This window comes from Tenrec ecaudatus, chromosome 2 (genome assembly GCF_050624435.1).
Source record: "Tenrec ecaudatus isolate mTenEca1 chromosome 2, mTenEca1.hap1, whole genome shotgun sequence".
NCBI lineage: Eukaryota > Metazoa > Chordata > Mammalia > Afrosoricida > Tenrecidae > Tenrec > Tenrec ecaudatus.
In genome coordinates, this window is record NC_134531.1 from 302,548,660 (window position 1) to 302,565,958 (window position 17,299).

At 41.8% G+C, this 17,299-nt stretch overlaps 1 protein-coding gene across 6 annotated transcripts in view; it reads left to right on the forward strand.

The window, feature by feature from the left end:
• The window catches only part of SENP7 (SUMO specific peptidase 7), a 155,739-nt gene that overhangs the window by 120,627 nt on the left and 17,813 nt on the right, over window positions 1–17,299 (forward strand). For all 6 annotated transcript variants that reach the window (XM_075542603.1, XM_075542606.1, XM_075542604.1 and 3 more), the window contains 4 exons: window positions 1,196–1,329; window positions 7,257–7,373; window positions 10,283–10,405; window positions 16,639–16,731. In XM_075542603.1, coding sequence (XP_075398718.1) covers window positions 1,196–1,329; window positions 7,257–7,373; window positions 10,283–10,405; window positions 16,639–16,731 — 467 coding nt within the window. The remainder of the gene's footprint in view (window positions 1–1,195; window positions 1,330–7,256; window positions 7,374–10,282; window positions 10,406–16,638; window positions 16,732–17,299) is intronic.

Here is a 17,299-nt window from a genome sequence, read left to right on the forward strand (position 1 = left end):
ATGATGTCATGGTCATGAGTCTAGATCACTAGTGGTCAAGGAATTATAGACTACTAGGACAGACCAAGGGCATTCCTGCAAAGTGAGTGAAATTTAGATGAATGTCACATTTTAGTTAATAGTCCCATATGGTTACTCATTTTAATTTCTTAGTCTTGATCATTGTTCTATGGCATACAAGATGTTAGCATTTGGGGGATCTGGGTGAAAAAATGTTTTGCAACCTTTCTTATAAGTATAAAATTAGCCTGAAACAATAAGTTAAAAAATATACCATGTTTAATTTTATAGGAAGTTGGTCACATACGTGTAGTTTGTACTTCTAGGAAAGAAAATGCTAAGGTCGCTCTTGGGTGTGAGTATTTAGACAGCTATTTGTTTGTGTGTACATATGTGTGTATGTGTATTCTATCCACTGGAGCCCTGGTGGTGTAGCAGTTTACACATTGAGCTGCCAATCTCAAGGCCAGCTGTTTGAAACCACCAGATGCTTGCAGGAGAAAAAAAATGAGGCTTTCTGTTCCCATAAGTAGTTACAGTCCAACAAAGACAAGGGCAGTTCTACCCTGTCCTATAGGGTCAGGATGAGTTGGAATCGACTCGAAAAATGAATTTTTGAGACCTGAGGGCCTAATCTGGAGCTAATACTTAGACAGTCACTTTGTGAAGGATGAGCTATGAAAACTTCACTATGCATACTGTTTTAAAAATACTCCACAGTTATTATATATACAAATTTATATCCAGCTTTCCCCTTTAATAATAAATATATGAATTTATGTTACTGTTATAACACTCAGTTTCTCATCATTGAAAATTTTTATTTTTACCTATTTATCATCTCTGGGGTCGCTGTGACTCAGCATTGATTCGATGGCAGCCAGTCTGGGGTTTTATTCATTTTCAGGTGTGATGTTTTCAAATCCAATTTTAGTTCATAGGTCCCAAGTTTGGAAATAATACTTCAATTAAACTTGAGCTATTGTGTATATAGTAACTCCTGACCAACAGTGCTATTTTTACTTCCCTATATATTACTTTGTAGAAGTTGTGAAAACACAAAACGTACTCATTCGTATAGGTTTCTTTTGTGAGAGCATTTTCTCCTGGAAGCTAGGTTTTGATTTTGTGGGGTAGTTACCACGCTTGCATTGATGTACCCTAACGAAACTCTTTCCTTGGTACTCCCCATCAGTCCGCACATGCAAATACGGCCACGCCTACTTACACCTTGATGCAGAAGCAAAGTAGCGGTTGCTACTCCCTTTCTATTACATCGAATGCAGAAGAAGAATGGCGAGAAGTCAAGCACACAGGACCCGTTCAGAAGTATGTACTTTTATCTTGTTCATAAGCAGAGAAATTACAAATCTTCATTCATGCTGCTGCTGCTTTTAAAAAAAAATAAATAATTTTATTGGGGGTTGTACAATTCTTAGCACAATCCACACATACATCCATTGTGTCAAGCACTTTTATATGTTTGTTTCCCTCATCATTCTCGAAACATTTGCTTTCTACTTTAGCCCTGGTATCAGCTCATTTTTTCCTCTCTCCCCAATCCCCCATCCCCCATTAACCCTTGGTAATTTTATGTTGTCATATCTTCCACCGTCTGACGTCTCCCTTTACCCACTTCTCTGCTGTCCGTTGCCCCGGGAGGAGGTTATAGTAGGTCCTTGTAATCAGTTTCCCCTTTCAACCCCATAATCCCTCCACCCTCCCGGTATCGCCACTCTCACCACTGGTCCTGAGGGGATCATCTGTCCTGTATTTCCTGTGTTTCCAGTTCCTACCTGTGCCAGTGTACATCCTCCAGTGTAGCTGGATTTGTAAGGTAGAATTGGGATCATGATAGTATGGGGGAGGAAGCAGTCAAGAACTAGAGGAAAATTCATGCTGCTGCTTTTTCAATTTTGGTTTGAGTTCTATAGTTTGTTCTGACTGTAAATTATTTTTTGAAAAAAAGAAAAATCTCTTCCTAAAGAAATAATAGGTCCCATTTCATTCGATTTTTTTTTCTTTTATGACCTTCTGTGTTTTCTTGGTTTTTAAAAAAAATCATTTTATTGGGATCTCTTACAGGTAATTATAACAATCCATAATTCATTTAAATCAAGCATAATTGTACAGTTACTGCCACCATCAGTTTCAAAATATTTTCTTTCTTTTTGAACTCTTTTATATCAGGTCCTCTTTATCACCCTCCCTCCCCTTCTCTCCCCCACGAACCTTTATTTATATTATATTATTATTACTATTTTGCCATATCTTATACCATCCAATATATCCATCGACCTGCAGTTCTGTGATTCATTCCCCTCAAGTGGGGTTATACAGTCATCATTGCTCTCAGTGCATGTGTGTGTGTCCCCCCCGCCCACCCCTTTGCATGCTCTCAGGGAACCCTTACTCCCAGTACTGGTTCTGAAGGCTTTCTATATATTTTGGATTTTATGCATCAGATGATCATATTTATACAAATGAACGTACAAAGGTCAGGAATAACAAAGTAAAAATTATACACACACACAATAGGAAGCAGATGGACTTTGGGCCTCTAATTTAATCTTACCTCTGTACAAGAACGGTTTGTTCTAATCATGTAGAAATGTATGTTACTCATCTTTTATAGTCTTTGAAGACAAAATGGGTGCTTAAACAAATATGGTAAAAAAAAAAGGCTAATGGTGCCCAATTATTAAAAGATAGAGCATCTGGGGTCTTGGAGGCTTGAGGTTAAACAAGCAGTCATCTAGCAGGGAAGCAACAAAGTCCCCATGGAAGAAGCACACCAGCCTGTCTGATCATGAGGTGTCGAAGAGAATAGGTATCAGACATTCAAAAACAAGCAATCACATTGACGTGAAGGAGCATAGACAGAGTGGAGACCCAAACCCACCAGTATGATAATTAGTCCCTCACAGAGGGACCACACGGAAGGATGATCTACCCAGCGTGCAGTAGAGCACTGATGAGACACGAACTGTCCTCCAGCTCAGTGGTTCTCGACCTTCCTGATGCCGCCACCCTTTCATACAGTTCCTCAGGTTGTGGTGACCCCACCATAACATTATTTTCGTTGCTACTTCATCACTGTAATTTTGCTACTGCTATGAATCGGGTGACCCCTGTGAAAGGGTTGTTCGACCCCCAAAGAGGTGGTGACCCACAGGTTGAGAACTGCTGTTCTAGTTCTTTAATATTTCCTTCCCTTACTATTATGGTTTTAGTTTTACCTCACTAATCTTGTGAGACCTGTGCATGTTCATTTGTATAATTAAGATTTCTCAATGCATGAAATTCAAGATAGAGAAACCCTTCATTCAGGTTTACCTTGCTGCTAATAGCGGTCAGTTTTCCCACATCTTTACCAACATTCATTATTTTCCGGTTTTCTTTTTTTTGACCCGTGACACTTTTATTCAGTTTCGTGATACAATGTAGTGTGAATCAATTGCCACTTCTCATTTTGTCAAAATGCTGTCTTGGATCTCCCCTCAAGTGTCCCTGGAGCTTCACTTGAGGGGACCCGTGGACAAGTTCTCTCTGCAGTCGCAACCAAAGCTTACAAACCAGGGCTTTTAGACAGTCAAGCCGCCTGACCCTGTGAGCAGCGCGCACAGTACAAGGTCAGGCCGTGCCTGGCTGAGAGTGATGCGGGCGCTGATGGGCAGCCTTCCCTCAGGTGGCTGGGCTGCGCGGTGGCTGCGGGTCCAGAGTGCAGCCAGTTGTTGACGGCAGGGCTCTTCCCACCACTTCAGTGCTCAGCACTCACAGCCCAACCGTGCACCTCAGTTCATAGGGCAGTTTGGCCTCTCATAACGCGAGGATTGGGGCTTTGGAAGAATAAGGCTTCAACATTAAAAGCTTGTCTTTTTAGGACTAAGTTTTAATAGAACTCTTAAATTCAACCAAATCGAGAATTAACCGATTGGTTCATATGGTTTTATGGAAAAATTACTCTGTAACAAAAACTTGACATTGAGTGCAAAGGCTCCACTGTTATTTTTTTGAGCAAGGCATAAACAGGGCCCTGGGGCAGGGCCAGGAGAGGGGCTCTGGCATTTAGGATTGCAGGCATTTCCTCCTCCTCTTCCTCCTCCCCCTCACCAGGGCACTCAGTCAGGTTTCATCAGACACTCCCTTGAGGCCTTGCTGGGTATGGGGTGCGGGCCGAGCACTGCAGGTGTTTCACAGTAGCCGTCGCCAGGCTCTAATGGTAGATGGTGGGGGTCAGCTGCTGCTTCAGCTGCTCCAAGGTGTCCGCATCATCCCTCAGGTCAAGCTTTGTGCCCATGAGAAAGACTGTTGGGACAGTGGTGGACCTCTGGGTGCCACTCTGCCCGAGCACCTTCAAATGATGTGGACTCACCAGCAAGTTCATTCTGCGTTCTTCCAGTTTCAGATGCCGTGCCCGTCATTTGTAACTCTCTCATCCTCGGTCCCTACACATATCCTTAGAATATTTGGTGTTACTGTCTCAAGTTGCTCTTTGGAATTTCCTATTCGTCCCCATGTCATACTTTTTTCCATTTGCTTTAGCTACTCTATAATTAAGAGCAAGTTTCAGCGTTTCTTCGACATTCACTTTGATATTTTTTTTTCTTTCTTGCCTTTTAAAAAATAAATCATTTTATTGGGGGCTCGTACAACTTTTATCACAATCCATACATACATACATCCATTGTGTCAAACATATTTGTTGCCATCATCATTTTCAAAACATTTTCTTTTTACTTGAGCCCTTGGTATCAGCTTCTCATCCCCACCCCTCCAGAAATTCTTGATGATTTATAAATTATTTTCTCATGTCTTACACTGACCGATGTCTCCCTTTACCCACTTTTCTGTTGTGCATCCCCCTGGGAGGGGGATATATGTAGATCATTGTGATCGGTTCTCCCTTTTTCCCCCTCCCCCTCCCTCCCTTTACCCTCCTGGTAGAGCTACTCTCATTATTGGACCTTAGGGGTTTATCTGTCCTGGATTCCCTGTGGTTCTAGCTCTCATCTGTACCCATATATATGCTCTGTTCTAGCCAGATTTGTGAGGTAGAATTGGGGTCATGATATTGTGAGTGGGGAGGAAGTATTAGAGAACTAGAGGAAAGTTTTATGTTTCATTGGTGCCATAATGCACGCTGACTGGCTTGTCTTCTCCCTGCAACCCTTCTGTAAAGGCATGCCCAGTTGCCTACAGATGAGTTTGGGTCTCCACTCCACACTCCCCCACATTCGCAATGATAGGATTTTTTGTTCTTTGATGCCTGATACCTGATCCCATCGACACCTCGTTATCACACAGGCTGGTGTGCTTCTTCCATGAGGGTTTTGTTGCTTCTCAGGGTAGATGGGCGCTTGTTTATCTTCAAGCATTTAAGAACCCAGACGCTATATTTTTTGATCGCTGGGCACCTCAGCGATTGAAGACCCCACAGGCATTAGCCGACTCTCATCTCCAGGATCAGCTCCAACTAAGGAGTCAGTTGCTCGTCAGTCTCATGTGGCGTGCCTCAGGTCCGAGGGGCTCATCTGCAGGCAGTATTTCCCACAGTGCTGCTTTTTTTAAGGCCTTCAAGCTCTGCAAAACGTTTTCAGCGACTTCTTTTTCTGAAGTGGGGAGCAGAGTCCTCCTTTGTTCTTAACCTGGAAGCTACGCTGAAACTTGTTCACTTTGAATAACCCTGCTGGGATTTGAAATACCAGTGACTGAGCTTCTGCCTCACAGCAACACACAGGCCCCCACAGTGCGACAACCTGGCAGACAAGTGCTGGTTAGCTGTTCTAGTGGGAGTGAACAGGCATTTCCGTGTGCTTCTGATCTGCATCTGTCTCATAGCTTGTGAGGGGACCCCTGGGGTGTCGTCTAAAAGTTGCCTGAAACAACAGTGAGTTAAAAAATACCGTGTGTAGTTGTATAGGAGGTTGGCCACACACACATGTATTTTGTGTATCTATGTCACATACCTCAAGGAAGAAAAGTGTTACGTTTGCTATTTTGTTTGAGTATTTATATGTCTTTATCTGTGCATACATATGTATGTGTGTATGTGTTCTCGCTCTCTAAGGGGTATTGTATGTAGCAGGTTACACATGGGGCTGCTACCCACAAGGCAGCATTTTGAAACCACCAGTTGGTCCACAGCAGACAGTTGAAGCTTTTTACGTTCATGACTAGTTGACCGTCTTGGAAACCCACGGGGGCAATTCTACTCTGTTCTATAGGGTCGCTATAGGACATCAGTTGACCTGGACTAAGTAGCAGTGAGTTTGGTGTTTGGTTTGGATAGCTAATGATACTGAGCTCTTTTTGTTTGGTGGCTATTTTAATGTTGTCTTTGGTAAAAATGACTGTTTTAAATTCTTTGCCCATATTAATATTGGAGTAGTTCTCATTTTTGTTAAATTGTCAAAATCTTACATATATTTTGGTTGGTTTTTGAATATATGCTTTAGGTAGCAGTTGACACATGCACTTGGTTTTCTGGTCAATAATTTATACCCACGACTCCCTGACAGGGTAGCGTTCTCCGCACTGTGTCTGTGCTCTCCTGTCTCCATGCTGAAGACCCCATTTAATTCATCTGGTTCCTTGCCTCTTCTTCCTTCTTATTTCTGATTGAGACGCATGACTCGTTTGAAGGTTTTAAAGAACTTGATACTCATGGCTGGTATTTTTTATTCTTGGTTATCAGATTATTATGAATATGGGATTATCTTTTCTTTCCTGTAAAATATTTTGATTAATAAATGTTTTAATTTTTGTGAAGTCCCATTTAGTTTTTCTTTTGCTATATATTTGTTCTGCTATATTAGATGAACAATTGTTAAGAGATAGGCGTGGCCCAACAGTTAGCCCTACACTTTAAGACTGTGGCTGTGGTCTTTACAGTTAGCTCTTCAATGGTTTTGAACTTTTGTTTACAGGAACCTTTTGAAAATTTAGAATTGTGTAGAAGAGACACATCCTCAATGGTATTATACCCGATTGTGAGATATAGTTCATGGATTCATCAGATACTGGGATTAACCCACATAGAAAGGGTTGGAAATAAAAAGATGATACTCAATGAGAATATCATTAGTAGTGTGTGGAAAGAAAAGTAAAATTTAAGTGCTTTCTCCTGCCAAATACTGTACCCTACAGTTTTTAGTGATAGAATATTACTGTTATGTTGTTGTGCTTATCACAGATCTCTTTGACACTGGCTTTTTAAATGTTGGTTTACTTAAATCTTAATTTTACTCTTTCAGGTTGATCGTATACCCTCCGCCGCCTACCAAAGGGGGACTGGGAGTAACTAATGAAGATCTAGAGTGCTTAGAAGAAGGAGAGTTTCTTAATGATGTAATCATTGATTTCTATCTTAAGTAAGTCAATGATAGATGATCCTTTTCGTTTGTCTTACAGGTTTTGCTGTTCAATATTTCTGCCTCTGAGATATTGTAACTAACAAAAAACTCACGGTCATGCAGGTGGCCCTAGAATAGAACTGCTCTTGTGGTGTCCCTAGGCTGTAAACCTCCGCTTTCCTGGAACTCTGTGAAGCGCCTTTGTGTCCTTCTGAAGAGCCACTGTGGTTTTCCTTACTAATTTATTTATTTAAAAATCACTTTCTCCGCTCTGTTAGTGTGATGATAGAAGTACTAAGAAATCACTTTAAGCAGCTCTAGTCAATTATCTGTTGTATCGTTAAGGAATAGAAAGTCCTTTGAAAAGTCCGTATCGCTGTTTCATTTTGAAAAGAAACAAATAGTTAACACTTGCAGAAAGCTTCGATGGCAGTGGAAGCCCAAAGTTCATGTGCAGGGTCCCCACCTAGTTTGAGCCTACAGTAAGTCTCCTCTGACTTAGTGGAGGGAGGTGCATAGCCTGGCTTCAGACAGAGAGCAGTGCCAAGTGGATTCTGGCCGATGCAATTAACTTCAAATGTAGTAAGTAACCTAATCATTTGATCTCACTTTTGACTCCTTTTAAAGTTTTTCAATTTCCTGCTATATTTTTGAACTGAGGTTTTACTGTGTTTTGTTTAGTCATTATTGTTGGTTTTGTTTGTTTGCTTGCTGTTTGTGTTTTACATTATTTTCTATATTTGAATTCCAGGATAGGTAGATGTATAGATCTCTCTACAGGTAGATCTCCTTTTTGACCTGTTTTAAAGTGGTTTCAGTTATTAATATTTTCTGCTTTTCTTTGTGACTGAGGTTTTATTATGCTTTGTTTAGTGATTGTTGCTGGTTTCCCTTGCTTGCTTGCCTACTGTTGTGCTTCATGTGGTTTTTCTGGACATGAAGTCCAGGAGGGGTAGATCTGTAGAGACACTGACTGGGTTGAGAATTGCCTTGGGACAGGGTGGGAGGATGGGGGAAATCGAGAGCTAACAACGAGGGTGAGAAGAAAATGATCTCAGATTAATTGTGGTGATTATTGCACAAATCTTCTTAATATGATTGAACAGTTAAACTATATGTGACGTATATGCCAAAAAAGTTTAAACTTTAAAAAGCTTTTATATACCCAGAGCTGATGGAATAGATATGCTGGTTCTTAACACATTATATAAAGGAAATTTGTTTCTGGCCCTCTTTTTATTTGTATTTTTAGACTCATATTTCTAGCATGTTAGAGATATCTTCCAAGCCAATTTATCATCACCTTACTTGCTGCCTGTTATTTTACTAATACTACTGTCAGTTGCTTAGCTCAAAATCTTACATTGTCATCTTTTCTTCATCTCCTACATTGTAGATTTAATTTCTTGACATATAGTATGAGACTTTTATATCTTTCATGTCTAACTTTTTGAAGATATGGAATGCAGCCATAGTAATGGTTGTAATACCATTTTCTGTGTATTCTAACAATTGTCAGTAATGGGTTGTTTCCAATTGTCTGGCCTTTCTGTTCATTGCCAGTCTTTTTTCCTGGTTTGCACGTCGACGAGTGCTTTGTAATCATTTCGTTTTGTTGCTGCTTAGAATAGCCGCGCGACACCGTGGCGGTTACTGCCTGTTTTGATCTGTGCCATCATCCTCACCGCTCTTTCCTGGCTTGCTCTCCCTGCTGACACGAGCTTGCTAACTCCTAAGGGGCTTGTTTAATCTCTCCAGTTGCGGCTTTGAACCTGATCCCACAGAGCTCACTCTTGAAAGAGCACAGGGGTCAAGCCAGGCAGTTTTTATTTTTTTAACTTTTTAAGCTAAATGATTGTTTCATTTTAAGAAGACTTCAGGGGATATTTTGGTTGAAGGTTTAGTGGTTAACGCAGGGCAGCAGTTTCACGGACTCATCCGGCTTCCCCGACTCCAGATAGGTCTAGAGTCTATTCAACTTTAAAGTTTGCTCTGAATGTTAGCCCCTGTGATCAGAGTTTCTCTCGAGAATCTCTGATGAAATGTTCAGTAAGGTGGCTTGGCACCATCTAGGTTTTCTGGCCACATGTAAGGGGCGCTAGTTGTTGGTGGAGGCCATTCAGCCACCCACACATTCTGTATCTTCCTCCTGTTCCCGATGCTTTCTGTGCTGTTGCCCAGGCGTAGCTGTCCAGCACCGTTATCTGTGCACATGGTCACACTCATGTAATTACACTCATGCAATCACCATTCAGATCAAAATGCTCATTTGGGAAGCCCACAAGGGGCCCTGTTTCCCCTTTACAGAGCGTGCACAACCACATATAAAATATTTTCACATTCTGATTTTTTTAAAAGAAAAAATATTGTTTTAGTACGTGTAAGTTCATTCTTGAACCCATATCCAGTATTAAGAATAGCTGAGTTCTCAAATTTTGAAGTACTAATCACGGAGTGATTGAGCTTACGCTATTCTAGTGTAAGAATGGCTTAGGATTTAGAGATGTAAATTTTTCTAGAGTAAAATAGTTGCAGTTTGACATTTGATTACATCACCACTTGACTAACTTTTCCTTCTAGCCTTACCCCTCTGGAATATAAAGTTCATGGGGACAGCTACTATTTTTCTTATTTTCCTATTTTTCCCATCTAGTTTGAACATGATGCTTAGCACATGGAAGAAATTTGATATAAGTATTTTTTAAATGAATGGATAAATGGACAATTTCTGCTTTAAATGATTTTGATAGAAGGTGAGATAACCAAATAGACTAAAAACTGAAATCAGTAAATAGCAAGAACTGTGACTTACTTTCCATCTAATTGAATCTAAAAGTTAAAGTTTCCAGAACACATAGCAATGGGGGGTTATGACTAGGTAAAAGCCTTTCAAAATAGTTAACATCTGTGGGCTTTCTACTTTACAGGTACCTTATATTGGAAAAGGCATCCGATGAACTTGTTGAACGAAGTCACATTTTTAGTAGCTTTTTCTATAAGTGCTTGACAAGAAAGGAAAATAATTTAACAGAAGATACTCCAGATCTCTCGTAAGTTAATTCTCTGACATACTTACACTCTAAGAAGAAAATAGACTGTTTTGATGCAACATAGTCTTCCCCAGAGGAAGTGTCGTCACTCGTGCAGGGGCTGCGCTTATGTGCTCTGAGAGCCACGTTCTCTGTTCTCCGTGTCACAGAGAGGTGACGCTTGCAGGTCGCATTTCTAAATTCCTCTCTTGGAGATTGGGAAAATGGGAAAGGAAGGGCGTATCTTCCGCCCTGTGGGCCTCGGGCAGTGACTCAGGTCGTGGTAACCTTTCCTCTGAAGGGCGGCGATCTCTCACTGTACAGATAGTGGGGAGACATGGTTTCCTCCCTTTGTCCTCCAGTCCAGGCATAGAGTGCCTTCCTACTGTTGCTAACCTCTGCTTACTTCATTGATCTAGTTTGACTTTTTACCGTTTCTATCCTTTCTGTGGCCCATTCCCTGCATTAAATTCTGCCACAAATGCCACGGGGCTTCCAAAAGTTTGTGGCTATTGTCTTTTAACTTTGTTTTTTTTCAAGTACTTTTTGAAACCTGCTCATATGTAGTTATTTTTGTTTATCTGGTGAATCTTTACCAGCATATGGTTGTTTGTATAGCTGATGTAACATTATGAAGGCTGCCATATTTGCACAATTTAAGTCTCTGCACCAATTATTTTTTGATTAATGTTAAAATCCATAGATTAGTGGTTTAGAGTTGCAGAGATGGGGAGTTAGTGTTGGAACCTGTTAGCTGCTGTCAAATTGGCCCTCCAACGCACGCCAACCCCATACCCTCCAGAACGGATTGCTGCCCTCTCTACGGATTGGATCGTGGTGGTCTCCTAGGCTTTCCGAGGAGCCTGGTTAAGCACTGGGTTAAGCATTCGACTGCTCACTGCATGGGCAGCAGTCAAAGATAAGGGCGGCTGTCTGCTCAGGAGCCAGTGGGGCCAGCTCCGCTCTGTCCTGTAGGGTCTCTTTGGGTCGGAATCAGTGAGAGCAGGGGGTTATTATGTATCGTGGGTCAGTTCTGGAAGTACATGGGCAGGCTTTTTCTCTACTCTTAGTCCGGATGTAGTAGCAACATGCAGGCCTCCACTGACAGATGAGTGGTGTCTGTATGTGATGTCCATTTGCAGACATGGAACCCAAATCTCACATGGAAGGTGAGAATTTTACCAGAGAACGAACCCCCGATGTCTCTGTTATAACTTACATCGGCAAGACTGGAACAGCCAGCACACACTCTGTCGTGAGCGTACTGTGTGAGTATGTGTACCAGACCAAGCCCACCCTACTGATCATATGTGCAAGAGGACCAAACACTGCTTGGTCCAGGTTTCACTTCATTGTTTGTAGCCACTGAGTCAGTCCTTCTAGGCGAGAGTCTGTTGCTTGCTTCCTGAAAAGTTCTTTCCCTGAAACTCGTCTTTATCCACCTCACAATAGGATCTCCACTCTAGTTGTTTATATTTCTGCCTGCTGGGTTTTATTTTCATCCCAGCCCCCAGTGTCATGCTCGCCACGGAGGGAATGTGTCACCCAAAGATGTACCTTGCTGACGAGGCCGTGTTTCTTAGGGCTTCTGCAGTTGTGCCATTTGGCAGTTATTTAACGAGATGATCATCCTCCTGGGGGTGATCTTGGCGGCAGTGGTTAAAGGATTAGGGGAGGATGCCACACCTTTAATTCACTCACTAAGGGAATTTCCTTAGAGTGTGGCCATCATCACTCTTTATCTTTGAAGGAATAAAAGCAGGGAGAGAGGTGACCTCATTACCACCAAGGAAGGTGACCCTGGGGGTCCCTATGCCGAGAAGCTCCCCCACCCAGGACTGGATGAAGACTCATGGAGGTCTCTGAGGAGTTCTGGGCCCACAGATGATTGAAGGAGAGAGGAACCTTCCCTTAGAGCTGCTGCCATGACTCGACAATTTCCGCTTCCTGAACTAGGAGAAAATAAATTTCTGTTTGTTAAAGCTGTCCACTTGTGGGATTTCTTTTATACCAGCAATAGGTAACTACGCCATTGCTCAAAATGAAAGTTAGTAAGTTATACATGTACATGACTGCTGAACAAACTGTTAGATAGTTGAGGATTTTCAACAGAGTTGGGAACTAAAAATGAGCTTATGTTTCCCTTGCCCCATCTTACGTCTAATGCATTTTCAGTGAAGTAAAACTAGCATAATTGGGAAATCTACCAGAGAGCAGCATAGCTCATCAAGTGTCTATCCCAAAGATACTCAATTGGAAGACAGTTAACCGTGTGACTGACTATCTACTTGTTGTAATCTTGGAGTCGTTCTGAATGAGCAGATTTGGTAAGCATGTTGATATTTTCTATAGTTTATCTCCCACAAAGTGTGTCATTTCCTCCCTCACTTTTAGCCCATTTGGATCTGGTTTTACTTCTAATCGCTGCCCATGCTGGTTAGATGAACTGGAATAGTGCAAAGATAGTCTCTTTTCTGTGTTTCTATATTCCTATATCTAAGTCTTGAAGAATGTAATGTTGTTGGGTGCCTTTGAGTTGATTTTCAACTCACATTGAACTCATGTGACGGAAAACACCTGCCCCTTAGGGTCTTCTAGGCTGTAATCTTTCCTCAAGCAGATTGATAACTCTTTCTTGCCTGAAGCTAGGAGGGGTTTGAACTACCAACCTTTCAGCTATGTGTGTTTTAACCTTTAAGCCACGAGGGCTTCTTCAAAAGAGTATCACAGTTCCTTCTGTTCCTTGTTGTATAAAAGAGCTGCTTCCATAAGACCAAGCTGGAAGCATGTGACTTTAGGCCACTACTGAATGCCACCATGTTTTTAAAGCCCTGTGACATCTTCCTCCTCTGCTTCGGCATGATGTGTGCAGAAAGTAACGACGCTGCTATGCGCGTGTGCCGGCCCTTTTCTAAGTGCCTTTCCCGCTGTGGCTCCTTGGAATCTGTGGCCATTCTTCACCCTCCTCACATTGCAAGTGTAGCATAGTGCGGATGCTTGTATGTTTATTGTGGGCATGTACTAGTAAAGGGGAGGTTGAGTCAAAAGCCACTGCCACAAAGTTATAGCAACCATTATTTAAAAGGTGAAGTTAGGGTTTCCTGACTTACTCTTCATCTAGGTGTGTGCACTCTGTTGGTAACGTTGCCGTCTCTCGGTGCTTTCCTGGAAGAATTCTCTGCTCTTCCGAATGGCATTTTGAACGCCCCTGAGGGATTGCTGTGTCGTGTGGAATTTCTATCCGCAGTTGTTTGAGTTGGCACGAGAACACGTCCCACAGTTGCACGCATTTCCAGACTCGCCAGCAGTGGAGGACAGTCGCAAACTCACTGCCCTCTCTCTAGCACTTGTTTTCTTTTTATAAGTCACTTGGCATCTCATCACCATCCATCCATCCATTGTGTCAAGCACATTTCTACATTTGTTTCCCTCATCATTCTCAAAACATTTTCATTCTACTTGAGCCCTTGGTATCAGCTCCTCATTTTCCCCCTCTCTCCCCTCCACCCCCTCCCTCATGAACCCTTGATAATTTTTTAATCATTTTATTGGGGGCTCATACAACTCCTCACAATCCATACATAAATCAATTATATAAAGCACATCTGTACATTTGTTACCCTCATCATTCTCAAAACATTTGCTCTCCACGTAAGCCCCTGGCATCAGCTCCTTATTTTCCCTCCGTCCCTCCCTGTACTCCCCTCCTTCATGAACCCTTGATATTTTATAAATTATTTTTTTCATGTCTTACACTGACCGATGTCTCCCTTCACCCACTTTTCTGTTGTCTGTCCAACAGGGAGGGGGCTGTATGCAGATCATTGTGACCAGTTCCCCCTTTCTCCCTGCACCTTCCCCTCCTGGTATTGCTACTCTCATTATTGGTCCTGAGGGGTTTATCTGTCCTGCGTTCCCTGTGTTTCCAGCTCTTATCTGTACCAGTGTGTAAGCTCTGGTCTGGCCGGAAGAGTAAGGTGGAATTGGGGTTGTGGTAGTGGGGTGGGTGGGGGCCAGGGAAGGAAGCATTAAAGAACTAAAGTTGTATGTTTCCTTGGTACTCTCCTGCACTCTGACTGGTTCGTCTCTTCCTTGTGACCCTTCTCTAAGGGGATGTCCAGTTGTCTACAGATGGGCTTTGGGTCTCCACTCCACACTCTCCCTCATTCATATTGATAAAATTTTTTGTTCTGCTCTATGATGCTCACTCTCCCGACACAACGGCTGGAGCCAAAGTGTGTGAACAAGTAAATGTGGTGAAGAAAGCTGATGGTGCCCGGCTATCAAAAGAGATAGTGACTGGGGTCTTAAAGGCTTGAAGATAAACAAGCGGCCATCTAGCTCAGAAGCAACAAAGTCCACATGGAAGAACACACCAGCCTGAGTGAGCGAGTGGTCCCAAAGGGATCAGTTACCAGGCATCAAAGAACAAAAAATCATATCATTGACTGCACACCTCCATGATAGGATCGCTGAAGACAAATGGGTGCATAAGCAAATGTGGTGAAGAAAGCTGATGGTGCCCGGCTATCAAAAGAGATAGTGTCTGGGGTCTTAAAGGCTTGAAGGTGAACAAGCGGCCATCTAGCTCAGAAGCAAATAAGCCCACATGGAAGAAGCACACCGGCCAGTGCGATCACGAGGTGCCCAAGGGACCAGGTATAAGGCATCATGCAAAAAAAAAAAAAGATATGAGTGTGTGTATGTATGTGTATATATGTGTATATGTATATATGTATGTATATATATGTATATATATATCATATTAAATGAAGGGGGAAGTGCAGAGTGGAGACCCAAGGCCCAAGTGTCGACCAATGGAGATCCCCTCATAGAGGGGTTTAGGAGAGGAGATGGGTTAATTAGGGTGTGAGGTAGTATCGATGAAGAACACAGCTTTCCCCCGGATCCTGGATGCTTCCTCCCCCCAGCTACCATGATCCAAATTCTACCTTGCAGGGCTGGATAGGACAGAGGCTGTACACTGGTGCATATGAGGGTTGGAGGTACAGGGAATCCAGGGTGGATGATACCTTCAGGACCAAGGGTGTGAGGGACGATGCTGGGAGAGTGGAGGGTGAGTGGGTTGGAAAGGGGGAACTGATTACAAGGATCCACATGTGACCTCTTCCCTGGGAGAGGGACAGCAGAGAAGGGGGGAAGGGAGACTCCGGATAGGGCAAGATATGACAAAACAACGATGTATAAATTACCAAGGGCATATGAGGGAGGGGGGAATGGGGAGGGAGGAGGGGAAAAAAAAGAGGACCTGATGCAAGGGGCTTAAGTGGAGAGCAAATGCCTTGAGAATGATTGGGGCAGGGAATGTATGGATGTGCTTTATACAATTGATGTATGTATATGTATGGATTGTGGTAAGAGTTGTATGAGTCCCTAATAAAATGTAAAAGAAGAAAAAAAAATTTTTTGTTCTGGTCTTTCATGCCTGGTAACCTGATCCCATTGACACCCCATGATCACACAGGCTGATGTAGCACTTTTTTTTTCTGTGTGTGTGTGTGTGTGCTGTTCTTGTATATGTAAGGCGATGTCATTGCATTGTTTTGTGTCTCCCAGATGAGTAATCACTGTGATTATTTCCCCATATTTGTTAGCTGTTTGCATGTCGTTTTAGTTACCTGCTAGATCTTTGCTCACTTTGTGGTTGGGGTATTCATGTTTTTTTCTTATTGAGGTATTATGGTTTTCTGTAGACTTCAGCGATGAATCGCTTGTTCATTGTGCCATTGCTAAAGATTTCTTTGACCTATCTATAGGTTCTTTTTTAAACTCTTGATGAAGCCCGTTGCTGTCTTCCCTGTAGTAGATCCCAGTCATCTCTTCTGTCTTCTGTGTGTGCTCCCTTCATTTTGTCTGATTGTGTGTGTGTGTCCTGCAGGAGTGCCTCCGTCAGTTACACTCTAGCCTTCTCTCATCACAGATACAATGTCGGCGCGATTCTGTCATGTTTTACATCATGTCCACATGCAAACATAACTAACAGATGTATTTACATCTATTTCTCAGTTGCTGAGTCATGTATTATTCCACAAAACATTTTATATATTGTCTTCAATTATTGCTTATAAATAGTGATCAGATTTAAGAACCACCAAGGATTAATGAAATATTACTTTTTGGAATATCTTGAAGAAGATGGTTAAATCAACTAAATCTAGCAATTTTTAATATGTAATAATGACTTTCACAGTTTAAAATGTTTTATACATAAATTTTGTCTTTCATATTCACAGGATGGCACAGAGAAGACATAAAAGAGTAAGAACATGGACTCGTCACATAAACATTTTTAATAAAGATTACATCTTTGTGCCAGTAAATGAGTCGTGAGTACTTTATGTTATTTAAAAATAAAATCAGAGGAAGTCCAGAAAAAAAGACGCCATTCCTTTTTGAAGCACTTGTTAGCAAATTGAAGTGTGGGTGTGTAAGGTTCAGGACTTGTGCACCCCATCCTTTATTTTGCTCTTTGTGAAAGTAGCTGAAGGATTTACGTGTTTTGGATTTTGACTTGAAAATGGTTATTTTACAAATATAGTCAGAAAAGAAAGTGATAGATGACCACAAAACTATCACTGAAAAAAATGTTTTTATATGAAAGAAAAAATTTGCTAAATAATATATCAAAACATTTTTAAATGCCCTTAAGTATTGGAAAGGAGATGATGATGAGTGTGCTAGATTTATTAAAGCAGGTCCTTGGTAAGCCGTGAAGTTCGGATTTTATGCTGCAGTACTTTGGCTAATGATTTTGGAATATGTGCTTTATAATGCATCAAATATTTCATTGGACTGCTCTTCTAAACTTTTTAAAAATTAGGTCATCCTCACTTTCATGTAGCTGCAGAATGTATTCTACATTGTATAGATTTTATACGCTAGATTGCATTTATT